Here is a 27035-nt window from a genome sequence, read left to right as displayed (position 1 = left end):
TAATAACCAGAGCAGAGATGATAATGTAGAGGCGATCAGTGGGTGTGGGAGGGTTGGAATCACACACCCCAGGATCTACTGCTCAGCGCTCAGCATATGTGCAACGCAGAGTAACTTGCTTTGATTTGCCAAGATTTATTTTTATCATCTGCAACATGGACACTACAGTATACTGTAAGGTATCAGTGAGTGAAACCTTGATGGTGTGTGTGTGTGTTGGTATACTGGTCAGGGTGTTGTGTGTTGGTGTGCTGGTTAGGGTGTGTGTGTTGGCATGCTGGTTAGGGTATATGTGTTGGCATGCTGGTTAGGGGTGTGTGTTGGTGTGCTGGTCAGGGTGTTTTGTGTTGGTGTGCTGGTCAGGGTGTTGTGTGTTGGTGTACTGCTCAGGGTGTTGTGTGTTGTGTGCTGGTTAGGGTGTTGTGTGTTGACATGCTGGTTAGGGTGTTGTGTGTTGACAAGCTGGTCAGGGTGTTGTGTGTTGGTGTGCTGGTTAGGGTATTGTGTGTTGGTGTACTGGTCAGAGTGTTGTATGTTGACATGCTGGTTAGGGTGTTGTGTGTTGACATGCTGGTCAGGGTGTTGTGTGTTGGTGTGCTGGTCAGGGTATTGTATGTTGGTGTACTGGTCAGAGTGTTGTATGTTGGTGTGCTGGTTAGGGTGTGTGTGTTGGCATGCTGGTTAGGGGGGTGTGTTGTGTGCTGGTTAGGGTGTGTGTTTTGGTGTGCTGGTTAGGGTGTGTGTTGGTGTGCTGGTCAGGGTGTTGTGTGTTGGTGTGCTGGTTAGGGGTGTGGGTATGCTGGTTAGGGTGTGTGTTGGCATGCTGGTAATGGTGTTGTGTGTTGGTGTGCTGGTTAGGGTATGTGTGTTGGCATGCTGGTTAGGGGTGTGTGTTGGCATGCTGGTCAGGATGTTTTGTGTTGGTGTGCTGGTTAGGGTATGTGTGTTGGCATGCTGGTCAGGATATTTTGTGTTGGTGTGCTGGTTAAGGTGTTGTATGTTGACATGCTGGTTAGGGGTGTGTGTTGTGTGCTGGTTAGGGGTGTGTGTTGACATGCTGGTTAGGGTATGTGTGTGTTGGTGTGCTGGTCAGGGTGTTGTGTGTTGGCATGCTGGTTAGGGTTTTTTCATGTCACTTTGATACAAGCTTGAGTCATCTGGGAATAGAGACCCTCAACTGAGGAATACCTCCATCAGATTGACCACTGGAAGGAAAGTCTGTATGAACACTTCTTGATCAGTGATTAATGTGGGAGGGCCTAGCCCATAGTGGGCAGGTCTACCCCTGGGCAGTTCATCCTGGGTTTTATGAAAAGGCAAACAAGTGAGCCATGAGAGTAAGCCAGTAAGCTTTGGCCTTGGCATCATTTCCTATATCCAAGCTCCCACCCTTAGTTTCCGTCCTGGCTTCCCCTCATGATGGGCTGTGGCATATATGATTAAATAAACTCTTTCTCCCCAGGTTACTTTTAGTTGACATTTATCACAGGAATAGAAAGTATAGTAGATAGTCAGTCAGTTAACATGGCCTCAGTGGACAGTCAGTCAGTTAACATGGCCTTAGTGGACAGTCAGTCAGTTAACATGGCCTTAGTGGACAGTCAGTCAGTTAACATGGCCTTAGTGGACAGTCAGTCAGTTAACATGGCCTCAGTGGACAGTCAGTCAGTTAACATGGCCTCAGTGGACAGTCAGTCAGTTAACATGGCCTCAGTGGACAGTCAGTCAGTTAACATGGCCTCAGTGGACAGTCAGTCAGTTAACATGGCCTCAGTGGACAGTCAGTCAGTTAACATGGCCTCAGTGGACAGTCAGTCAGTTAACATGGCCTCAGTGGACAGTCAGTCAGTTAACATGGCCTTAGTGGCCTTGAACAACTGACAACAAATAGTAAACTGAGATTAGATACCCAAAAAAAGCAAGCAATAAGGCTCCAACTTTGTTTATGTTTTAATATTTGTTTTTATTTGCATGTGTGTGTGTGTGTGTGTGTGTGAGTGAGAGAGAGAGAGAGAGAGAGAGAGAGAGAGAGAGAGAGAGAGAGAGAGAATATGCCATGGGTGCTTGTAGAGGCCAGAAAAGGATGTTGGAGTCCCTGGAACTAGAGTTACAGGTGGTTGTGAGCTGCCCAATGTGGGTGCTGGGACTTGAACTCAGGTCCTCTGCAAGAGCAGCAGGTGCTTTTAGCTGTTGAGCCATGCTCTTGCAACTTTCATTCATTACTTCTGTCTTGTTGTCAAGGACCAATGGGCTTCATTCTGAGGCTGTCCCTTCTGACTGTATCCTAGCAACAACATTCTGTGTCAGATGTGTGAACACCATCTGTTAAAATGAAAGCTATTTCCGAGCCTCTTTCCCCAGGACTCCTCCTAGCACCTTCTTTGAGGCCTGGACACATTTCACCACTAAATCAGTGGGCTGAGACAGCTGCATTAATTTGTGTTTGTGGTCAACTGGACACAAGCTAGAGTCATCTTAACTGAGGGATTGCCCCCATCAGATTGGCCTGGGGATATGTCTGTGGGAAATTACCTTGCCTGTTCATTGATGTAGGAGAGCATAGTGCACTGTGGAGGACAGCACTCCTGGGCAGGTGGTCCTGGGCTCTATTAGGAAGCTAGCTAAGCATGTGCCTGTGAAGGGAGCCAACAAGGAGCTTTCTTTCATGGTTTCTGCTTCAAGTTGCCTCAGTGATGACCTGGAGTGTATGCTGAATAAACCCTTTGCCCCTTATGTTGAATATGGTAAGAGTCCAACTTGAACAGCTCCTATCTTAAGAAGTAGAATATTGCTGATAAGAAACCCTGTGCCTTAGATTACCCCCCATGAGTTTGTTAGCTTCCTTGCTTAATGGTCTTCTTCTATGTATGTGTATTTATGAAACACAAGAAATACATGGGAAATACTCCAGGCTGTTACAGATCAGCTGTCTCCCATCCTTGTTGAGTATAGCAACAGTTCATCTATATGCTCTAGTTGGTGCATTGTTACACGTGGCTTTTTAATCAGCTGCTGCTGGACTCCGGGACCCTTTGCAGTGCTGATGGTTTAGGGAAATTTGCGATTGAGAGCAGTGCTATTGTGATGGTTTGCACATGCCTCTTCCTCTAGTGCCTGTTCAAGGGGTGCTTCAGGTACATGCTTAGGAGCCGAACGTCCCGTGTGCACTGTCCCGGCCCATGCCAGTTATTTTCCACAGAGCGAGTGTTTTCTTCCACCAGTGTGTGAGTCACCACACCTCCCATCGTCGTTACTGTTGGTGTGCATGACAGTGTTATTTGGATTCCACTAGGTGACTTTCTTTTTTATTTGTCACCTTACTTCTTCAGTTTAGATAAAGCTAAGATCTGTTTAGGCAGGTAATGAGTTCCTGTTTGTTCACAGGTACCAGATAATCATGCTGGATTGTGGAGGTGGCTTAGTGGTTAACACACTTGCCACACAATGTGAGGGCTAGGAGTCTGGATGTCTAGACTATGTAAAAGCTGTGGGAGCACAGCAGGTGGCCTGTAATTCCAGTATCAAAAGGCAGAGATGGGGAGGCCCCAGAGCAAGCTGGCTAGCCAGGCTAGCCATACAGATGAGCTGTGGGTTGGACTGACAGACCCTGCCTCAGTGAATAAGGTCGAGAGCAATAGAGACGATTCCAGACACGGCCTTGGCTTCCTTGTGTACATCCGTGTCTTCTGCCCACATTGCGGCTGTGAAGAGGTTTGCTGTGTGTTAAACAGTTGTATTTTAATTTTGAGACTCCAGCTAAGTCTATATCAAGCTTTAGTTTGTTATTAGTGTACCTGTTGCTAATACATGGACGTAAACACAGATCTGTTAGTTCTTGTTTCATCTTTCCCCAAGCCTGTTACCTTGCAGTAAACATGAAAATTCATTTAAACTCATGCATGTGCGTTTCCCCCACATCTTATTTGAAGTTTACCAGCTGGAAATTTAACTTTGGCCAATTATGCTTTTTCGTAACTGAAAATGGACTTTTTTGCATTTGTTTGGTGGTTTTCATCACATGTTACTGCTTTTTAAATTCTCAGGCTCATGTCTACTTGATAGTCTGTGTGTACTGCTTCTCGACATGAGGGAGCTGGGAGTCGCTTCTCTAATTTATAAAATTTTTATTTTTTAAGATTTGCTTTTTATGTGAAGATGTCTTTTGCCTACATGTGTGTCTGCATACCCCATGTGTGCCCCTCGAACTGGAGTTACAGGTGGTTGTGAGCTGCTGTGTGGGTGCTGGGAACTGAACCGGGTCCTCTGCAAGGGTAACCAGAGCTCTTAACTACCGAGCCATCTCTCCAGCTCCATTTGGAAATTTCTTAGGAATGCTTATTTCATTATATTTCTGCTCATCTCTGATTATGAGTTCTTGTATTTTCTTTACAGACTGCATTTTCAGAACAGTTTGGGGTTTAGAGAGAAATTCCACATGAATAACACAGGGTTCTCATGTACTTCCTGCCTTGCTTTATTGATGGTTCACAGTCTCTGCAGCACACAATACGCATGGTTCTGAAAAAATGAATAATGTCACCTACAACATCTGCCGAGCAAAGCCACTGTCCTGACAGTCCTGCACTTCACCCATCCACCTCTCTCCGTGGAGTCCCTGGAGACGCTAAAGTGTCATCTTTTGCAGGATGCAGTGTGGTTGGATCACATAACAATGGTCGTCTTTGACTTAATATATTTGTGACATTTCCCCGTAATTCCATATAGACAGATCACATTTATCTCTGTAGTAGTCTGTGTGTGGGAGTTCTACTGTTTTTCTCTGAGTACATATACAGCTAAGGACGTCTTTTTTGTTGTGAGATATTATGGCTATTTGCTTGTAGATTTTGAGCCTGTATGTTTTGACATCCCATAGATGGATGTAGATTTAAGAAGGTGCTTTCCGGCTTTGGACAACTGTAGTTGCCCCAGACTGTCACCAGGGGGCGCTGCTAGTCTGAGCCCACAGAGATCCCTAGCTGCTAGCCTGTCTCAAGACAGGCATCTTGTGTTTAGAGCCTCCAACATCAGAGCCTGGGGGCCTGGGCTGCAAAGCTAGTGTTGGCATTTGCCTTCTGGGTGGTCAGTTCATAACCTGTAGATTGGGGTCCTCTGATAATGGCTCTTGCTTAGGAAATGGAGGGGGCATGAGTTGTCCCAGAGCCCAGAAATGTTGTAAAATATCTTTATATGTAGAATCTAGCTTCTTTGTAGGAAGGCGTGTTCCTGCAGAAGCTCTTGAGGTGGGTTTATTCAGGCCCTTAGTAGGGTAGTTTTATTGTTATTATGAAGGTACATTCTATGTGAAATTCCTCTGAAGCCTGACTTTGATCTAAAGAAGTTTTGTTTTGTAACCACATTAAATACAGACTTTGGTTTGGGACTCTGGGGACCTTCTTTATGAATGGGAATTCTGGTCCCAGATCTTGAAGTGGGTCTCTTTGTGTTCAGGAGCTTGAGGAGGCACCCCCTTAGACTCTGGCCAGAACAAAAGCCAAGCTGTGGGTGTGCCCTTTGTCCTTCCCGTGGGCTGTTTCACTGACTCACTACTGTGGGGTCTCCCGTTGATGTTTGTGACTCAGTGGCTTCTGGCCAGAACCAGGCTTGCCCCCTCCCTCCCTCTCCCCACCCCCCATATTAACATTCAGACTCTGGGTTGCCGGCATGGGACATCAGCGAACCTAGGGCTTCTTACTGCTCTGAAAATCTTATAAACATTCATGGTTTTTGGCTTCCTACTGAAAAGAGGCCTCTTAAATATTTTCTCTGTTCCCTTTGGGTGTTGTCTAGAGGGGTATCATGTTCTGCCTGACAGTTGTCAACAACAGTCAGCTCTTCTGTGTTTTCATTCCCTGTGTCCATCTTGCTGATGTCTGCACTGATGTTGGCTATGGACCATGTGGACCACAGCTGAGCCTCTTTTCAGAGTCTTTCTCTCAAACTGTCTGCCTAGTATGCTCACCCCCTTGGCACACACAGGAATTTCTCATTTCCTTTCCTAAAACTTGAGGTCTGGACCCAATCTAATATTCCAGATACGGCTCTTGCTCTGCAGAAATGAACGCCTATCAAACAGTGCGGAAAAAGTCCACACACGTAGCATAGACTTGCTTTGTACTCAGGAGTACTAAGCAGGTATCAGTGATTTGTATTAGAAGTGGCTGGGAGTTGGGAGACCCTGAAGAGTTCCAAGGAAGGAGCAAGAAGATTCCAGAATGCTTCAGAAGGATCCAGATGCCTCAGAAGAACCAGGACCAAGGTGGGAGGCATCTAGGAGCCTTTTGCACCAGACTAGGCGTGAGCCTATGAATGCACAGGGTAGGAGGTGATGGAAACAGGCAGATGGGTGGGCGGAGAAGCCTGGAGCACCCATTTATGATGGGGAAATTTTAGGAGAGGAGAGAAGAAATCTGAGAAACAACAATGTTAACTCACACACAGACAAATAATCTACGTTGTGAGTGAACCCGCAGCCAAGGACAGTGGTAACAGACTGGGTGAAATCCATTCCGGTGTCAGTGGAAATAGCCAATAACGGGCAGCATGTACTCCAGCAGACTGTGGGCATAATAACCTTTTGTGTCTCTGTGTTTCACAGAGGCCGTAAACACTCCTTTGGTATTGTTCTGAGCAAATCAGAATGACCAGGCTCTCAGCTGCATAAATGTTAGAGAACCATATAGCATGAATCCTGGGCTTCATTTATGTAATAAAAATGTCTTTAATAACTGAAAGTTTCAATTTTTATCTGATTATTTTATTTTGTAAGTAGTTCTGATTAAACATATTCACACTCCTACTTTTTTTTGTTTTGTTTTGTTTTTTGTTTTTCAAGACAGAGTTTCTCTGTGTAGCTTTGCGCCTTTCCTGGATCTCGCTCTGTAGACCAGGCTGGCCTCGAACTCACAAAGATCCACCTGCCTCTGCCTCCTGAGTGCTGAGATTAAAGGCATGCACCACCAACGCCCGGCCACACTCCTACTTTTAAGCCCACAGTTTAGGTTCTCACTGTGTGCTGACACACAGGCCCTTTAAGAGCTTGGGGAAAAAACCCTTATATTGGCACATGCTTGTTTTTCTCTGTGATTTATGTTGAATCTATTACATTTAAAAAGATGTTTATCTTATTTTTTCAATCTGATAAAATACTAGTACAACTTCTCATCAAAGTGAAGTTTAGCAGAGGTGAAAGTGAACTTTCCTAGTTGAAAGTAGCCCTTCATCCTCCATTAAATGAAAGAGTTCAACAAAATTTAAACAAAAAAGATTGATTTGGTGGGTATCACTGTAGGCAGAATGTAAAATACCTTATCTTTGTGTCCTTGGGAATATCAAAGTTCAGAATAGGACTCCAAATGCTCCCATTGCTGGAGCTGATCTCTAAGGACCACAGAGAAGGGGAGAGCTTCCACATGTCTGTAAGCCATGCTGCTGTGTGCTCCAGCATTCCCTTCTCTTTATCCAAGGTGTGTTCTGGAGCTGTGGATGCTGCTGTCATTTCCGAAGGTCTACAGGCTAGAGGACAAGATGTCAACTGGGTTAGCACAATTACTAACTATCACCTTCAAACATGTGTCTTCTAAATTTAGAAGGGAGATTAAGTCAGGACATGGTCCCTGAGTGGGTTAAGTCAGGATTGCCCTTCCTGCTCACCATCTTTATTTAGTCCATGAAGCAGGTCACGGGGCATTGAGGTGTTCCAGAGAAAAGGCCCCATTAGGTTTATTTCATTGTTGATTATTCCCACCATGACGTTGTTTCTCTATTTTTTACTCATTTCTTTCTATGCATCTGTGTAGTTTCCTTTTACTTTAAAACATTATGTGTGTGTATGTGTGTGTATGTATGTGTATGTATATGACAGTGTGTGTGTATGTGTATGAGTGTGTGTGTGTGTGTGTGTGTGTGTGTATGAGAGAGAGAGTGTGTGTATGAGTGTGTATGCATGCGAGTGTGTATACTGTCTCTGCCTCCCCATCCTGGGATTACAGGCATGCTATTATACCAAGCTTCCAGCTTTTTGTAAGAAATTATCCACATAGTGAGTTTAAGTCTGATATTTAAGTCTATCTTGTTTTTGACTAGGGGAATATTTTCTTTTTTCAGGTTTTTTGGTTAGATCTTTTTAATACTCACCCAGTATGGATCCCTGTCTGTTCTTTTGCTTCCAAATGTTTGTTGTTGTTCTTTTGGTGAGTGTGTGGTCCAGGCAATGGAGTGAACTGGACAGTATCCTCGCAGGTGCAGTCTGGTAGTCTAGACAAGGGGCTGGCATCCTTTGGGTGACTGTCCCTCTCTTTTCCCAGCTTCTTGAGGGACCTGTGACTAAGCCTGAAGCAGCAGCAATCCTGTTTTCCATGGGCCCATTGCTGTTCTGACCAGGTACACCCAGAGGCAGTTGTTGACAACTGTAGGGTCCTGTCTGGGCATCTCCACAGAGACACTCCATTGTCAATGTGTCCTTTAAAAAGTTTTTGTGTGGATGGGGAGAGCAGTTCCTTGGAAATCAGATCTGTTCTGTCCAGCAGAGTACTCAGCACTTCCGTGTTGCCTTTAGAGGAAGGGCTCATCGCCTCTTGCTGATGCTTAGCTTACAATCCCTCTTCCTCCAAGAGCCATCCTTTGTGTGTCAGGGATGCTGTGGGCTCATCCTGCCCACTGTGGTGCTGTCTTTCAGTTCTGTGAGTGCTTTAATGCACAGGTGTTTTTTAGCATAGAAGAGAGGCAGAGCTGATGGTACAGTACAGTGTGCTTTCCAGGGGCAAGAGGACTGGAGTCAGGCTCCATTGGGCTGATCTACATTTAAGCTGGGCTTTGTACTATTTCTCAAATTTCTAGGACAGATAGTTTTCCTTGGGGACTCTGTCTTGTTTCAGGGACCTGTTTTGTTTAACTTTTTGAGCAGGCATGTCTTTATTTTTTCTCAGAAAGTCCTCTAGTATGCACTAAACTCGTAAGGTGTAGAGATCTCAGAGCTAGGGTTGGATAGTTATCTAATAATGACCTTCTGGGTTGTTCAGGATGTCATAGCTTCTCCCAGGGCTGGAGATATGACTCAGGTACTATTCTGAGGTGTCTACTGTCCTGTGGCTCCAGTTGGTGGTTTTACAAGCTGCTGCTGTTTTGAAACCCTAAGACTGTTTAGTTGACACTGAGCTGATCTTGCTGCTTTGGCTTTAATTTGGGTTTAGGTGAGTTTGGAGTCTTTACTCTGCAGACTTTCAACTTCTGGAGACCTCAGGGAACCCAGATAGAAGGTGTAGACTGTGATGAACCACTTGAGGGTGAACTGACTCTAAATGGAAAGAGATAATGTTAAGACAGTTGAACCACGGGATCCAAAGACTATTAGGATTGCTCCTATGGTTACAACCCACCCTACCTTGAACTCAGAGTTCCAGCCCCTCAGCTGTTCTCACAAGCTTTGAAGGTGGTTTTGTAGCTCACATGAGCAGATGAAACATTAGTGAAATTAGTGGGTGTCTTAGTTAGGGTTTTCTATTGCTATGAAGAGACATCATGACCATGGCAACTCTTATAAAGAAAACATTTAATTGGGTGGCTCACTCACAGTTTTAGAGTTTCAGTCCATTATCATCATTATGGGGAGCATGACAGTGTGCAGGCAGACATGGTCCTAGAGCTGAGAGTGCTGTATTTTGCAGATAACAGGAAGCTGACTGATAGTCACACTGAGGAAAATTTGAGCCAAAGAGGCCTCAAAGCCTGCCCCAACAGTGACACACTTTCTCCAACAAGGCTAAACTTCCTAATAGTGCCACTCCCTTTGGGGGCCATTTTCTTTCAGACAACCATGTTGGGAATGTCCACATAGCATTCAGCCTTGATAATGGCACCAGAGGCCCTAGAACAGCTTTGAAGAAACCCAAAGCCACACAATTTCATACTATTATTATTTTTTATCATTTGGTTTCTGTAGAGCTGTATTTGCCTCCTTAGAAAGTGTGTGAGAGTGTGTGTCTTTTGATTTGAGTTAACAGGCTATTGGGAAACATCCCTTATGGCAATTAGGTTTATAACAGAACTTACTGTAGGTGATTAATGTATATCCCAGTTGATGCCTTTTATCCCTGATAAAGGATATCCACCACAGAAGCCCAGAAGCAATAGGAGTCTACAGACCCAGCAGATGTCTTACATTCTATCTTGGGCACAATCTCAGAACCATGGAAGGATAGAATTCTCATCTGGAGTTTACTAGGGTAGAAACAAAGATCTCTGGGCTCAAACAAAGAGAGACACAAGGCATGACTTGTCAGTAAGGGAGGGACAGAGAATAAACTTGACTTCTCTGATTGTTTGACCAGGTATTTAAGGTCCTTCTTATGTTGACTTTCCCAAGATTCCAAGGAAGATGTTGCCTCTAGAACAGTGGTTCTCAACCCCTTTGGGGTCAAATGACCCTTTCACAGATGTCACCTAGGACCATTGGAAAACACAGACATCTACATCACAATTCATAACAGTAACAAAATTAGAGTTATGAAGTAGCCACAAAATGATTTTATGGTTCGGTGTCACCATCACACAAGGAACTGTATTAAAGGGTGGCAGCATTAAAAAGGTTGAGAACCACTGATATAGAAGGTTCCAATTTTAGAGTTCAAACTGGGGTCGATGAATCCAGCTACTATTTTCTGGAAGCATGGTGGCCCCTTAGTCTGATAGAGGAAATGCACCCAGATTAGTTCAGTGTTCAACTACTTAAACGGAGTATGGTGGCACAAGCCTGTAATCCCAGCACTCAGGGGTGAGTCAGGAGGATAGTTCAGGGTCATCTTTGGCTACCTAGGAAGTTTGAAGCCAACCTGGGAAACACAAAATCCTGTCTAAAACAAACAAAAGTCTATAAATCAAACATATTCCTCATATTTCCTAAAGTCCAAGGAAAAAGAAGCTGTCCAGGACACACTTTTTGTTACTTTGTCAGTGTAATGGAGAGACAAGGAAATGTGGGGAAGGATTTGGGTCTGTGTTGAAGGGAACCTGGAAGCATGGTGTCTGCTAGCTGTAGGGCACACGGCCTCATGAACCCATTGTGGATCCTAGTTCAAGCCTTCAAATAGTCTTACATATCTTTTAGGGAAGCAGAAACTGTCACCCAAGACTCCACAATGGTCCAAATTAATGTTAGGTGCAAGGTCAGTTATATTTACCTGTGGATTTTGCTCATTCTGTAACTTGCCAGATGTCTTCCTAATTAGCTGGCATTGCCCTAAAGGATGGGGGCGGAGTGCATTATCACCCTGCAGGGAGTTATCATTCCGTTATCTGAAGTATGTGTGCAGCAGTGGTGGTGAGGGGGACATTTTTTCTGAGAGCCACCTAAACTGAAATCAGATTGACTAGCAAAATCTTAAAGACTGGCCATTACTATTTTCCCTACATGGTCTGTAGGAGTACAGGGGAGGGGAGCAGACATTTGCCATGAAAATTGGGGTGAAGCTGGCTGGTTAATGTGCTGCTCACTGTGTTAAAAGAGTGGTTCATTAAAGGGGGGCTTCGGAGACAGGTGGTGAGCAGGAGGCTTTCCGACTGAACCGCTCTGCTGAGGCTCAACTCCTGGAACTGGTGGGATGGAACAAGGAGAAGGCCTTCATTGAGCTATTTTCATCCTCTGTCGTGGGTGCCTCATAGCTCTCTGTGGTAGGATATGGGTAGTTCTGCTTTTAAAAGTGGGGTGCCTCCTGCTTAGATTTTAGATGCTGGATTACCATCAATGAATGCCATTCTCTCTGTCTCTCTGTCTCTCTGTCTCTCTGTCTGTCTGTCTCTCTCTCTCTCCCCTCTCTTCCCCTCTTCCTCCCTTCCCTTCCTCCTTCCTTCTCCCCCTCATGTGTGTACAGGCACACACAGACAGACGCACATGCACGCACGCATGCACACACACACACACACACACACATGCTTTTTTAAGGAAAAAGGAAAAAGAACTGTGATGAACTTGAGTTTTGAGCAGGACTCACTCTATGTCTCTTCCAAGAAGACTGTTCCTATTCTGATTCTGAAGCCCTGGCTTATAGTATGATCATGTAGTGTGTGATTACAATACAGCTAACCCTGTGAGATCAGCTAGCTTAGTTTTTTTTTTTGTTGTTTGTTTGTTTGTTTTTTGGTTTTTTTTTTAAAACTCACCTAGAAGAAGTAAATTTTGGTTGTGTAGCTGATGGTAAAAGCAGCAGGATACCATGTTAGTCCTTCATGACTGGTGTCAAAGTGTCCTTTGGATTTGTGCTGTAAGCACAGCTCCACCCCCAGCTTTCCCAGGCCTGCTCAGTGCTGGGATGTTGCAGAGGTAATACACTTTCTAGTTTTCCAATATTTTGTCATTAGAATAAATTTAGGGCTTTGTGGATTTGACCACTGACCTGGGTCTAATGTGTAGAATATAATAAACACTATCAATTTCTGCTCTCTAGGGAGGCAAAATCTTGAAACATCTCTATTTAAAGCCTTTTCAGAATAAAAAACCAAACCGAACTGTACTTACATGCTGCATAGTTTGCATATTTCTTAATTCCCTGATCCCTGCCTTGGAATTATCCAGATGTTCTGTGGGTTAATTTTTTTGTTCAGCTTAGTTACACTGGAGAATTCAATAAACAATCCTTTTTAATTTCAGAAAATAAGTTAGTGTTTCCTCCTTTTGTTGACTGCTGGCAACTTTAAATTAAAATAATTATTCTTTATAATTTCTCCACAGAGTTTAACGCTTTTCTGTCTCTTCCTTTGTGTTGGACCAAAGAGCATAATCTTTTGTAATTCTTTGTCCAGGCTTACTTTTCTTTTCCCCCTTTTTATCGGTGCTGGGATTTGAACTCAGGACCATGTATACTCCAGGCGAGTGGTCTGCCAATGGCCTGTACCCCCAGCCCAAGGTTGCTTTTTCCTGAGGTCATTGTCTGCCAGGCTTTGCTTCTTATTTTAGCTATTTTCTCTAATGTTGACAGACTCAGCGAGAGACGCTTTGACGTCCTTTAGACCTGCTCACAGCTTCAGATCTTAATATAAGTTTGTGGTACATATGAGCTGTTCGTCCACATGAAATGGCTTTATGAAAATACAGCCTCCACTTTTGTGATTAGAAGAGGGAATCTGGTATTTTGTTTTGTTTTTGTTTTTGTTTTTTTTGAGATATGATTGCAAGTAGCCCACGCTTGCCTTAATCTCCCTTTTTTGTACTCTAGATTACCCATTTATATTGTGCTGAAATTATAGGATGCTGAGCTTAGAAAAAATAAATTGAATTACAATTCTAGAATTTGCACGGTTTGCTTCTCACCCATGAATCCTTTTTGATAGGAACTGGAAACTTTCTGGTCGGAGTCTCTATCTGAGTGTCCTATGGAGCTAGTTACTTGCTCTACCTGCTCTCCGCACCGGCCTCCCCAACAAGGCAGGACTGGTTTTAGTCTCTTCTTGGACTCTTGACTGGCTGACAGTGTCTCATGTGTCCCCTCTCTTTACCTGGGACTGGGCTGACCTCCCATCCTCCTGGAGTCATGGTGACAGCTGATGATTCAGCACCAACTCACCTGTCCAAAACCCGAAGGAGTTCTGTGTCAGTCAGTCTCTTCTGTCATTTGTGACCCCAGCTGTTTGGAGTCAAAGAGACAGGTGCTGAAGAGGTAGAGAGAGGTCAGTCGTGAGGAGCAGGGTGTCATGGTGAAGCATGGAGAACCACATTTAACAAGAATGGGAACATACTACAGTGTTTGCCAGGAAGGAAGCAAAGGAGAAATGTAAAGCTGATGAGCAGCACTGGCCTCAAACTGACGCACCTCTTGTGGCACAGAGCTTTCACCCACTTCCTTTGACTAACAGGGAAAGCATCTTTCATTTCTCAGTTGAGCACCTTAAGAAGGACAGCTTGGGACAAATGAAACGACATTAATTGGCCTCATGTATCTCTATTACTTTTCCTGAGCTTAGATTGCAGTCCCCACTAAATAAGGGAGCCCGACACTACCACCATTCAGGAGGTTACTGTGTTTCTGACCCAATTTGAACTTGACATTGATCCCAAGTGCAGTTCTGTGCATTCTGTAGGTCAGTTCTTATCACTTTCCATGGAGTGTTCCAGCTTCTCTCACTAACGGCACTGCTGACTTCTCTGGAAACATCTCCCCCTGCCCACCCATGCACCCCTTATACTCAGCCAGATGGTGTTCACCTTGAAGATCTCAACGTAGATGAGCTCCTCTAATCCACTTCCTGAAGCCATGGCTGCTCTTTCTCCCTCCCTGGATAGCAAGACATGTTCAGTTGACACCTCTGATTTCTCATTTTATGCTTTCTTAGGTGGCTGCAGTTTTCGGGTCAGAAGAAAGGATCTTTTATTTTTCTTAGAGGTGCTCACAGTAGGCTAGTGTAGGCACATAGTGAGGCTTACAAATGTTCTTTCTATGTGCAAGCATTGATAATAGGTTCTTTTTATATGGTGATTCCAATGGGTGATATTTAACACATGTATGTGCCCCAGATTTTTTTCTTAATGTGATGTATTAGATAATGGTTACTATAATTACTTATTTTTGGTGTCTCAGAATTCTCTATAAGTCTTATGAATGCAGTAATTTGAAACATTTTTAATTTAATTTCTATTTTTCTTTCTTCATTTTCCTGCACACACTTGATCTATTCCAAGTTTGACTCTTAAGGATGTCATGGTAACCTGGCCGAGCATCCGGGGTTAAGCTGGCCTTTTCTTCCCTGAGATGTATCTCAATGTTGTGCCTGCTCCTTTGTTTATCATTTCCTCACGTCTCATCTTTGATGAATTATGACTTGTATGCCCTTGATTTTGACTGTTTCCCCTCATTCAAACCTATGGGATGTCTGCAGTATACATATATTTATACACTAGCAATATGTACAACAGCCTTTTATTTTAATTTCCCTCATTAATGCTCAGCAATGCTACTCACCTTGCAGCTTGGTTTTTATGAGGTTATAGTAGTGTGTATGTCTCATTCAAGCTGAGAAAATTTTGATTGAAAAAAAGTATAAAAGTTAGGCCAGATAACTGTTTTTTTTTAAAAAAACCTGTAAAGTATATTTTTATTGTAAAAGTAGTAAGTTCATTACAAACATAAAACAGGCATTGCTGTTGCTTTTAGGAATCCAACCTCTTGAGTCCGGTGCAGGATGGCACGAAGACACCACAAATCGATAGCAACAAGGGTAACAACTACCGGATCGTCAAGGAGGTCAGCAGACAGGAGCGCTTTCTCTCTGCATGTTCACACATGGATGTTTTTGTCATATGTGTGTCACATCGCTGTGTGTGATGTCACTGTGCATTAAGTCGCTGTGTGTTATGTTGCTTTGTTACATCACCATGTGTTACTTCATTGTGTGTGACATCACTGTGCGTGACATCACTGTGTGATGTTGCTGTGTGTGACGTGGCTGTGTATGATGTTGCTGTGTGTGAAATTGCTGTGTTATGTTGCTGTGCGTTGTTGCTGTGCGTCACATGACTTGTGTTATATCACTGTGTGTGATGTGGCTGTGTGTGCTGTGTGTGACGTCACTGTGCGTGCTGTGTGTGACGTCACTGTGTCTAATGCAGTGATTCATCTTTTTAAAGATCTTGATTAGGCTGAGTAAGCTCTGTGTGCAGAACAAGAAATGTCGCAACCAGCACCAGCGGCTACTGAAGAACATGGGGGCTCACTCGGTTGTGCTGGACCTTCTGCAGATCCCCTATGAAAAGGTTTGCCCCTCTTACTGTCCCCCTTCAATTCTGTGGTACTTAAAATGTATCACCAAGTTGTAAACGATTTTTCTCCCCTTAATTGTTTAAGAGGATCCCCCAACCCCATGCAGTGCCCAGTGTCCTGACTTCTTTCTGTGTTTCCTATGCACTGAGGTCCCATTGAAAATACCCCATCCTTCATCTGGCTTTTAATTTACATTTTTGTTAGCGTAGGCATTGGTGGGCAATCAGAAAGTCTGGGAGAAAGATGGGCTGTGGAACAGGAGAGAATGGAAAGAATGAAGCAGACAGACAGGAAAAATAAAGAGGAGAGAAAGGTTGAGAACACAAGAATGAAGGGACAAGAGTATGGAAGGGTTTAGAGACACAGAGGGTGTGGAAGGATATGGAGACACAGAGGGTGTGGAAGGGTATAGAGACACAGAGGGTGTGGAAGGGTTTAGAGACACAGAGGGTGTGGAAGGGTATAGAGACACAGAGGGTGTGGAAGGGTTTAGAGTTTAGAGACACAGAGGGTGTGGAAGGGTATAGAGACACAGAGGGTGTTGGGGAAGGAGAGCAGGAGCAGAGCCATGGAGGCAAGCATCCATGGTGGAGGGATGTGGTTTTTGTGTGATCTGCCTCTGATTCTCAGGGTTGTGTGCTGCCCTTTCTCCTACAGAATGACGAGAAGATGAACGAGGTGATGGATTTAGCCCACACCTTCCTCCAGAACTTCTGCCGAGGGAATCCACAGAATCAAGTTCTCCTTCACAAACATCTCAGTTTGTTTCTAACTCCTGGAGTAAGTGTTGTGGTGACCCCTAACACTCAGCAGAGTGTGCATCAGATTTACTGCACTGTGAATAGAATTTTATTAACCTTTGTACATCGTTTTTCCTTATTAAGATTCACTCCATAAATTTAATATTTCCATAGAAGAAACTCTTAAAGTAATTTAGACAAATTTTATATGCCAATGGCAGTTTCATTTATAACATAATTTAATGTTAGAATTGAATTATCAAATCAAATTAAATGATTAAATCAAGAACTAACTTGATGGTACCATATGAAGCTAAATATGGGAGCTAGGGTATAGCTCAGTGGTTGACAGCTTGCCTAGCATGTTCAGGACCCAGCACCACAAAACCCAAACCCAAACCAAACACACAAGAGCCAAATATTCAAAGGATACATTAAGAGTGATTTGTTAAAAAGTATTGAGGCTGAATGAGTTCAGATCCCCAGTACCCACATAAAAGCCAGGTATGGGCTTATGTGCCTGTAATATCAGTATTGAAGGCAGAGACAGGAGGACCATAGGAGCCTGCTGGCCAGTCAGCATAACTGGGATAAGTTTCAGGTTCAGTGATAGACTCCACCTCAAGGAACTAAGATGTAGAGTGATAGAGGAGCACGCAGATCCTGCTCTGGCCCTGCATGTACATGTACTCCACATGTACCCCTCACCATTCATGTACATATAGCATGCCTGCTTATACCATACCCTCACAAAATGATAAACAAAAACATTTATTAGCAGATCTTAAGAAAGAGCCAAGTTGGAATAATGAATGAAGTATCCTCAAGTTGTTGCCAATGCATTTGCTAAGGACCTTTCTCCAGCTAAATCCCATTGTGAGGGACATTTCTTTTAGTGGTTAATGACTGCACTTCAGAACACAGGCACTGGCAATTCATGATGGCGTCACATAAAACATGGGGCCCATTGCAGTCAGGGAACATAAGAGCTGTAGGATAGAACAGTGACCTCTTCACGGTCACAACAGTGTGCTCCTCTGCTCAGCTCCTGGAAGCAGAAACCATGCGGCACATCTTCATGAACAATTATCATCTGTGCAACGAGATCAGCGAGAGGGTCGTCCAACACTTCGTGCATTGTATCGAGACGCATGGCCGCCATGTGGAGTACCTGAGGTTCCTGCAGACAATCGTGAAAGCAGATGGCAAATATGTGAAGAAATGCCAGGATATGGTGATGACTGAGGTAGGTTTTCAGTCTGTGTCTGACCAGCTTCACATCAGTTGTGCTCAGTTAAGCCTCATCGGCTCAGCACAGGGAAAGACTTCCGAGGTGGTTGGTTTTGCTCTGACTACCGAGGAACCAATAGGTTTGCACTGGTGTGGCAAAGTAACACAGGACAACCTGACTTCAGGATTTCCTTAAGAGTTTTCTTTTTGTTCTGTACTGAATTTGTGTCTGTTAAATAATGGGTAATTTTTTAACTTAAAAAAATTATGTATGTGTGTGTGTGCATGTCTGTATGTGCACCATGTGCATGTAGGTGCCTGTGGAGGCCAGTAGAGGAAGTTAGATCCCCTGGAACTGGAGTAACACATACTTATGACCTTGGTGTGGGTGCTGGGAATTGAACCTGGGTTCTTTGCAAGAGCAACAAGTGCTTTTAACCATTGAGCCACCACTCCAGCTCCTTCAATGGGTGAAATCTTATGAGATCACAGGATTATTTGGAATTAACTAGATCTTTTTCTATTTAAAAAATTTTAGTAACATAACAGCAATTGAGCTCTGATGGTTCCTGCTCTCTTTCTGAATTACAGGATGGGTGTTCTCTGCCACTGTTTGTAATAGTTTTGAAGAACAAGACATGAGTTAATAAAAAAAATGGTTGTCAGGGCTTTATTAGAGCAGTAGGAATTGGGTATTTTAAATAAGGTAAGAACTTAAGAAAAGTGAATGAAATACTTCGGAAGAGGAGGTGGGTTAGCTGCTCACTAGGGACACAAAGGTGCTCCTTTGGAGAACTGGTGACCAGTTTCTGGCTGGTGGGCTGTATATCAAAGCAACTTTACCCACAGTTGCAAGGCAGTTAGTTACCTGGGGGATTATGTTGGTCTGGGGAAATTCTCATCTCCATATGCTTTTCAGTTTGAAATGAGAGATGTCTCCATGTTGATTTCATGTGCCACCCAGAAATCTTAAAAAGTAATCCAGCCTAAGGCCTTGAACTTTTACATATGAATTGTTGTCAATAAACAATGAAAAGAACATTGTGACACAAATGCATAGGCCCTTCCTTTGGCACTTATCAAAGGAAATGCTTCTGTGTATAAGGAAATATTTGTGGTATCATACATAACTGTAATAGTGGTTGCTCCTCCCATGACCTTGGACTATACAGTCTGAAGGAGGTGGTGCTTCTTGCCATAGTTCATGACCTCTTAGAAAGAAAGGAAGAAGGGTCATGAGGCCCCTGCTTCCTGCTTCCTGCTTCCTGGTGTGATCAGACTGCCAAGTGATTTGCTCCTGGTCAGATCAGAGATTGACTTCAGCTGTCTACTTGGTTCTGTATTCGTGAGTGTATTTCCTCAATTTATATCCTAATAAATTCCCTAATACTCCTTAAGCAGACTCCCATGGAAGTCTCTCCTGGTCAGAAAAGGATTACAGATACACAATAAGACAGATTCAGATTGAATAGACCTCTAAACGGTTTACAATGTGTGTAAGGCTTGGAAAGGAGAAACATGCCAGCAGACCGGTAACACCATGGCCACGTGGCAATACATAGATTAATAGAAATGGATTAATTTAAGATGAAAAAACTGGCTAGCAAAAAGCGTGAGCCATAGGCCATAAGTTTGTAATTAATATAAGCCTCTGTGTGTTTATTTGGGTCCTAGCAGCAGGACCAGGCAGGACACAGGAAAACTTCTGTCTACACATAACCATATTTGGATACATACATTCCTTTGCAACAGGACTATCAAAGTGAGCCAGTGAGTTAACTGGCTTATTGATTTAAATGTTACCAATTTAAATATAATAACTAAATAAAAATTTATCATTCATAACCTGACCAAATATCTCATATCAGGGTTAGAAAATTGGCACCAGTAATAGATAATAGATAGCAGCATGGTAAATAGAATTTGCTACATCTTGAGTGCCAGAAGCATACACCAAAGAATGAGGAGCAGTCTTGTCCTATGTGTCCCACTGTCATTTCTTTACCACCTCAGCTCTCTGTTCTGTTCTCTGGTGCCTTCCCATTAAATGAGGAGTTTTATAAAGTTGTAAGTACTTGAAGCAATGTAAAAAATTGCTTACTTAATTACTGATGTGAATACTTTTCTATGATTCATTTTATATTTAATGTGTATGTAAGTGTGTCTATCTGTGGGTGTGTGCATGTGAGTGCACTGCCTGAAGAGGCCAGAAGAGGGTGTTGGATCCCCTGGTCCTCTGCAGGAGCAGGGAAAGATCCTAACTGCTAAGTCATCTCTCCAGTCCCTCACTTTACTACTTTAGTGAAAACAGACTCAAGAACTCAGATGTTTGGCTTCCCTGGTGCTGGGATTACAGGTCTGCGTCCCCAGGCCTGGCTCTGTGCTCTTTGATTCTTGTCCCATTGCTGCTCTCATATCTCCTGCCTGGTTTCAGCAGCATCAGTAGCTGGTCACTTGGCGCTTGATTTTGACCTTTCCTTCCTCCTGTCTTGATGAAGCTCTGCTTTTGCAGTATTTTTGTACTTGTTTCTGTTTGTAAACCGAAATCTGTGGGTCTTCAGGTAGGTCAAGCTTTTGGAAACCTTCTCTGGAGAGTCTCTTTTCTTCATTTCAGTTGATTAATGGGGGTGAAGATGTGCTGATATTTTACAACGATAGAGCATCATTCCCCATCCTCCTCAACATGATGTGCTCCGAGAGAGCTCGCGGGGATGAGCGTGGTCCCCTGGCCTACCATATCACCCTTGTGGAGTTGCTGGCAGCATGTACTGAGGGGAAGAATGTCTACACTGAAATCAAGTGTAATTCTCTCTTGCCCCTGGACGACATCGTGAGGGTGGTGACCCATGACGACTGTATCCCTGAGGTCAGCCTGACAAACACTTATCATCTGTAGAGTACTCTTGTTTTTAAGTTCACCTGGGTGTCAGCCATTTTCCATAGTAGTATGTATGATGATATCACATATTTAGTAGAAGGATTAACTGTACCTAGTTATGTAATTTGCAAAGTGGAAAAGAGCACAAAGATTTCTAGTTTTTATTTGCACAGAAGGAAGACAGTCCCCTTGACTAAGAACTACAAATGTCTCTTAAGGTCTGCACGTGGTAGTGTGTATGCAGGGAAAGGTTGACTTGTAGTTTCTGGGCATGAAACAGTGGCTCTTTGGAGAATCAGTCATTTATTAGAGAGCCTAGGGTGGTGCTGCAGGAGCCCACATTAGTCTCCGTGGGTTTACCTTGCTGCACAGAATGTGTGTTTTCCTGAGAACATGCCCACGTCCTCTCTGTCTCTCTTCCTCTTCAACTTTGATGTATGGTGCAGAATACCTTGCAGAGGATGGTTATCTGCTGGAGAAACCTTCCTATTAGTGAGGCGCCCAGGAACACACAGTGGGATGATTTCTTTCTTTTCTGCTATTATGGTATGTTACAACAAGTTCATAAATGTGTGCTATTCTCTAAAGGAGATAAAACCAAAAGGAGCCAGGGGAGGTCTCAGTCTCTACTCAAGTAGCCATCCACGATGGCAACACAGCCATGGACCTGAAGGAATATTTATGTGGAATCCTTAACACCTCAGTTCAAGGGTCCTTCATGTCTTGAAGGGCTAAGATGAAATGGCAGAGAGGCTTGGAGTGGAGGAGAGGATCACAGGCTTGGTCTTTATCTGAAGTCCTGGTCTTCGCCATGCCAGACCCTATGTTCAGTTCCTTTTCAGGGCCCTGCCTTTCCTGTGTTCACTGGAGTTATTTTTTACTTCTTCAGAGATGAGTTCTCTGGCTCTGTAGACATGGCCACCCACATCTCTAGTGGAAAGTTGACCAGTTGACCTTCATTATCTCTTATGCCTCCCTCAGGAGCATCAGCTCTAGGAGGATAATGGCTAGCTTGGTTCCATTATCATTTGAGTATCTCCGTCAGAGCAGATGTCCAGCAAACCTGTCTCCAGCGAATTCAACAGTGAGTCAGGACCCTTATCCATTGTTTCCTAATTGTGTAGCTGACTCCAGTGGTCACTTAACACTTCTAGCATCCAATCCCTACAGTTTTAAAGTAAAATAATCACTGTATCAGACTCATAGGATTATTAGAGGATTGCATTCAATAAGATGAGGCATGGGAGAGGCCAAGGGTTTTCATGCATGGTGGATGCTGAGTAAGTATAGCTGCTGAGGAGATGATGGTGCTTGTCTTGCATGTCTTAGCTCTTCTTAGCCTGTGACAAGTCTTGATATGGGCACATGCCATTGAGGATTTTTTTCTAGACTTCAGTGGAGCAGCAGGAAGTCCTTTAGGCAGGAAAGCTTGCCCTGTTCCTTATGGTTCTAACTCAGAGTTCAGGAATCCCATGGAATGATTGACATGATTGTTTCTGTATACACCCTTTTCTTGGAAACTTTTGAGTTCTTCCCAGTGTCTCAAGGATGCTAGGTTTGCTGTGAGTAAAGCTCCCATTTTCACAGCAACCTCTGGGCTTAGGGAGTGGAATGCTAGACCACAGGCTTCCTTGGGCCACAGTGGAATAGCTGTTAAAGGAAGAAAGCAGGGGATCCGCATGTGTACAAAACAAATTGTGGTCTACTAGAAGCCCATGCAGATGGCATTTCATGTAGTAGACTAGAAGGTGATCAGTGAAGAACTGAACTCCATGTTTGAAATTTGCACAGGTCAAGATTGCATATGTGAACTTCGTCAATCACTGTTACGTTGACACTGAAGTAGAGATGAAAGAAATCTATACCAGTAACCACATTTGGAAGCTCTTTGAGAATTTCTTGGTGGATATGGCAAGGGTAAGTTAAATGCTCTTCAGGTGGGCTAAGATCATCGGTATTGATTGGTATTGATTTTGATTAAGCAGTAAATATCTAGATGAAAATTTGCAGTTAAACCAACTACATTTTGATTTAGTCTGTTTTATCCATTAAGTTGTGAATGGGATCCAGGAGATTGTGAGTGACATTTATCAAGTCAACATAAACTGCATGTGCAGTGACAGGTGACGTGTTTAGCTTCTGCCTTTATAAATGGCCGCATTTGTCTGTTACTAAATGGAATTTTAGGAGCCTTGCTACATGGATTAGAAGAAACATTTGGCAGAGGCCATTTTCTATTTAACCTCTTGCCGTGAATGCAATTAAAGCCACAGATGGAGAAGGACTCAAGTGGTCTAGGAGGGACCATGAGCAGACATCTCATGACCCCCTGTCACAGTCTTCCCTGGCTTTAATAATTTGGTCATCTGGACTTTTCATACATGTTCCCCAGATCATGTTCTGCTTTTACTTTGAGCCCGTTTCCTTTTTTAAATTGAGAGGTGGCATGTGGCACTAGATGGCATTTATAGATACTGTCTGGCATGTGTGTCTGCTCTGTGGAAATGAGCACGCAACAAGGACACCCAGGGGCCTTTGATTTTATGTTTTTTTTTTTCAAACAAAGCTTCATTCCACAGCACAGGTTGACCTGTAGTAACCCAGGCTAGCCTCAAACTCACCCCTATTATCCTGCCTCAGCCCCCAAGTGTTGGGATTACAAGTGTCAGCCACCATGCCAAGCTCTCTCATTTTAGTTTTAAGAGTGACAAGATGTGAAATTTGAATAAGGGAAGGCAGTGTATCCATAGCTCCTTAGACCTCATCCAGGTTAAGGTGACCTGTCCAGTCCCTTGGGCCTTCTTGCTTCCCCCAGTGCTGGTAGTTTATGCAGGCCTCATCTAGATGTGTTTGAGGATGGGGAATCCCCAAATCTTACAAGAACCTTTACTCACTGTATCTGGCAGTTCATGGCCTCTCTTTGACTCTTTCTGGAGGAAGGAGGATGAAATATGTGCACTAGAACCACCACTGCCAGCCCAGGCACCCAAGAACACCCCTGGATGACATGGTGGATCATTCACTCTTTCAGGCCAGGAAGTCTTCCTACTCAGTCAGGGTTTCCAGGCAAAATGTGTTTATTTAGCTTTTGGTGTGGTAGAGTAAGTCAGATCTTCAATAGATTCAAGTGCATGCGTAGTTAGAGCCTTTCTGTTTTACACCACTTTTGTGTGACCATCTAGAAGTCACTATGTCCTCTCTCAGCTAAATCATAGCTAGAGAAGCCACCTGTTCGTCCTCATTTAGCACATACCATTTATGCTTGTTACCACTGATGGGGGAAAGCATGGCTCTGACCAGCTGTGGGCAGCTCCCAAGTCCTTGAAGCAAAAGATAATTTCAGGGCTGTACGTGCAGGAAGATGTTAAAGAGGTTCCAGAGGAGCATCTGCAGAGCTGATTGGTGCCACGGACTGAGAAAGACCAAGGTCACATCCTTAGCACTGCAGGCTATAACGCTAAAGTGGAGTTTATTTTCTTAAAACCAAAGAAAGCTAGTGGTAACTGCCTGACCCAGCTACCCTGGACCCACACACTCTTTCCACTTATGAATTCAGAACTTGTACACATTTTGTTTTACTGAGTTTGCTTAAGTGGGTAATTATGAAGTGTCATTTATTATGTAAAGGCTTCCAGAGACTTCCTGGAATTCCTGCCTGTCTGCTCCGAGTTGACCACAGAAGCTTTTGTTCCTCTCAGATTCTTCTCTGTCCTTCAAAGCAGGGCCTTTCTCCAGGGTGAACATAACACCTCCTGGCACTTTCCAAAAGAGAAAGTCCAGGGCAGAGGGTCCCTTCCGCCATCTGCAGAAAGGTGAAGAGCCACTGAAAACTTCCACATTCTAGTAACCAAACAACCCATGGTCTTCTGGACCAGCTTGCCCTGCAGATGGCTCAGGCTTGCTCCCCAGGGTCTTGGGCTCAGCACCCGAGAGACAAGACATTTGAAACAAGTCTTAGGTGACACCACAGTCAGTCCTGGGGTACCCTGAGAGCCACTGCAGTAGGTCTGGCAGCTAAGAGCAGGGGTGTCAAAGGAATTAGTCAGACCAGGGATCGGATCCAAACTCTGCCTTTCTCTAACTGCCTTACATATATCGGGAAAGGTACTGTAACCATTCTGCCCCTGAGTTGCCTTTCAATAAATACATTTCCCCAGGGCCTCTGGAAAGAGCTAGTGAGGTAACATAATACACAATAAGCTCTTAGTACATACTGCACTTTGCAAAGAGCTTGGTGACATTATATCATTATCATTATCAGGATTATCACCAGACTATGAGAAGCCTTTTGGGCAGTTTCAGGAGCTGCCCCGAGACCTGAATGATATTGATGACATAATTACATTGAGAGTGAGGCAGAAACAGACTCTCCACATAGGCAAGAGCCAGACACTGTGTTCATGAAGTCTGATGAACATTAACCTGGGCTTGCATGATGCTGCATATGCACAAAGCCAGACATGCATATAGCCAGACCTGAAAGATACTAGATATGTCTGAAGCCAGGTATGCATGAAGTTGGACATGAAATAAGCTGGAATGCATGAAGCCAGGTATGCATGTATCAAGGCATGCATGAAGCCAGACCTTCAGAGCACAAGAATGCGAATAAAGGAAAACATTTAATTGGGACTGGCTTACAGGTCAGAGATTTAGTCCATTATCATCATGACAGGAAGCATGGAGGCACTTAGGCAGACATGGTGCTGGAGAAGGAGCTAAAAGTTCTACATCCAGATCCTCAGATAGCAGGAAGAGAGAGATACTGGGCCTGGTTTGAGCATTTGAAACCCCAAAGCCCACCCCAAGTGACACAGTTCTTCCAGCAAGGCCACACCTCCTAATAGTGCCACTCCTTCTGACCCAATGGAGGCCATTTTCATTCAAACCACACATAAGGTGTGCACGAAGCCAGGTATGCATGAATTCAGGTTTATGTGAAGCCTTATGTAGACTTCACTTGATATAAACTGCTGCAGAGGAAAGGCATCAAACTGAGGTGCTAACAGCAAACTTGTAAAACCCTGAAGCAACTGATTAACATCAGAGAGGAGAGAGGAGGAACTAGAGAAGAGCTGTTCTGGAAGTTGGGTTGAGGGGAGTGAAAGAGGAGAGACATCAGAGCACACTGTGTGGTGTCCAGTCTTAGTTCTCAGTGTCTACCTGGATATTGCTAAAAAGATGTCATTACCATGTTTGGCATGCTTTGGCTTTTATTTCTGCACAAAACTTAAAATGTAAAGATTCTTAAAGTTTTCTGTATTATAGCTTCTACCTTGATTTTGCTTGAGCAGCAACATGGGGCAGTTCATTTAAGCAAAGATGTAGTGTATACCAGGAGCCACTGATCCTCTGTGCCAGGCCTACCTTGAAATTATAAAGTCGTGAAACTTAGGGAACTTCTAGGTGGCCTCATAATTTTGTTCCTGGAGCCCAGATGCATAGTTTGCTAGCCAATTCTCCTGTTTGTTACAATGTGGGAAGGCTTCTACCCTCTCCTGTGGTGGTATCGTGTTCCCCAAAATATTGTGCACCTTAATAAACTTATCTGGGGTCAGAGACAGAATAACTATTAGATACAGAGGCCAGAAAATGGTGGCACTTATGCCTTTAATCCTAGCATTCCAGAGGCAGAGATCCACCTGGATCTCAGAGTTCAAGGCCACACTGGAAACAGCCAGGCATGGTGACACATGCCTTTAATCCTAGGAAGTGATGGCAGGAAGCAAAAAGGTATATAAGGCATGAAAACCAGAAACTAGAAGCTTTTGGCTGGTTAAGCTTTTAGGCTTTTGAGCAGCACCGCTCAGCTGAGAGGCATCTAGTCTGAGGAAACAGGATCACCTGAGGAATTGGTGAGGTGAGGAGGCTGTGGCTTGTTCTGTTTCTCTGATCTTCCAGCATTCACCCCAATACCTGGTCCAGGTTTGATTTTATTAATAAGAACTTTTAAGATTCCTGTTACCCTCTCCCAATCTCCAGAGACTTCTGAAATGTAGCCTTCATGTCTTCCAGTGTTTTACCCATTCCGTATACTGATCCTCTTTTGAGTCATGTCTGGTGTGCTATTTCCACATCTTTGGATTCCCTCTAGCCTGCCTGAGCCTACACAACTGTATTTCAGTAGAAATTTGGAGAAGAGTTTGTCTAAAAAACAAATGAAGTCTCAATGCTAGCAGCCACACAGTGTCCACTTCCCCACTACGCTTTGCTGTGGTCAACAGGGCCAGGTCTTGCGGGTCTCGGGAACCCTCTGCAGTCACTGCTATTCATGTCTTTCCTCTTCATGGCCTTCATCCTCATGAGGGATGAGGACCCACATGTGTGGTACAGTGAGACAGCTCAATGGGTAGAGGAGCTTGCTGCCAAACCTGATGACCTGGATTTGACCCTGTAACACATGTGGAAGGAGAGACAAGACTCTGGCAAGTTGTTTAATAA

At 43.9% G+C, this 27035-nt stretch overlaps 1 protein-coding gene across 1 annotated transcript in view; it reads left to right on the top strand.

Annotated features, from left to right (window-relative positions):
* The window catches only part of Itpr2 (inositol 1,4,5-trisphosphate receptor type 2), a 387210-nt gene that overhangs the window by 140132 nt on the left and 220043 nt on the right, over positions 1–27035 (top strand). The window contains exons 27-32 of the mRNA XM_036181996.1: positions 15141–15230; positions 15614–15739; positions 16404–16526; positions 17532–17732; positions 20331–20582; positions 22386–22511. Of these exons, the coding sequence (XP_036037889.1) occupies positions 15141–15230; positions 15614–15739; positions 16404–16526; positions 17532–17732; positions 20331–20582; positions 22386–22511 (918 nt within the window). The remainder of the gene's footprint in view (positions 1–15140; positions 15231–15613; positions 15740–16403; positions 16527–17531; positions 17733–20330; positions 20583–22385; positions 22512–27035) is intronic.

This window comes from Onychomys torridus, chromosome 3 (genome assembly GCF_903995425.1).
Source record: "Onychomys torridus chromosome 3, mOncTor1.1, whole genome shotgun sequence".
In the NCBI taxonomy this organism is placed as follows: Eukaryota; Metazoa; Chordata; class Mammalia; order Rodentia; family Cricetidae; genus Onychomys; species Onychomys torridus.
The sequence above is the reverse complement of the archived record's forward strand: the minus strand, read 5'-3'. Positions and strand labels throughout refer to the sequence as shown.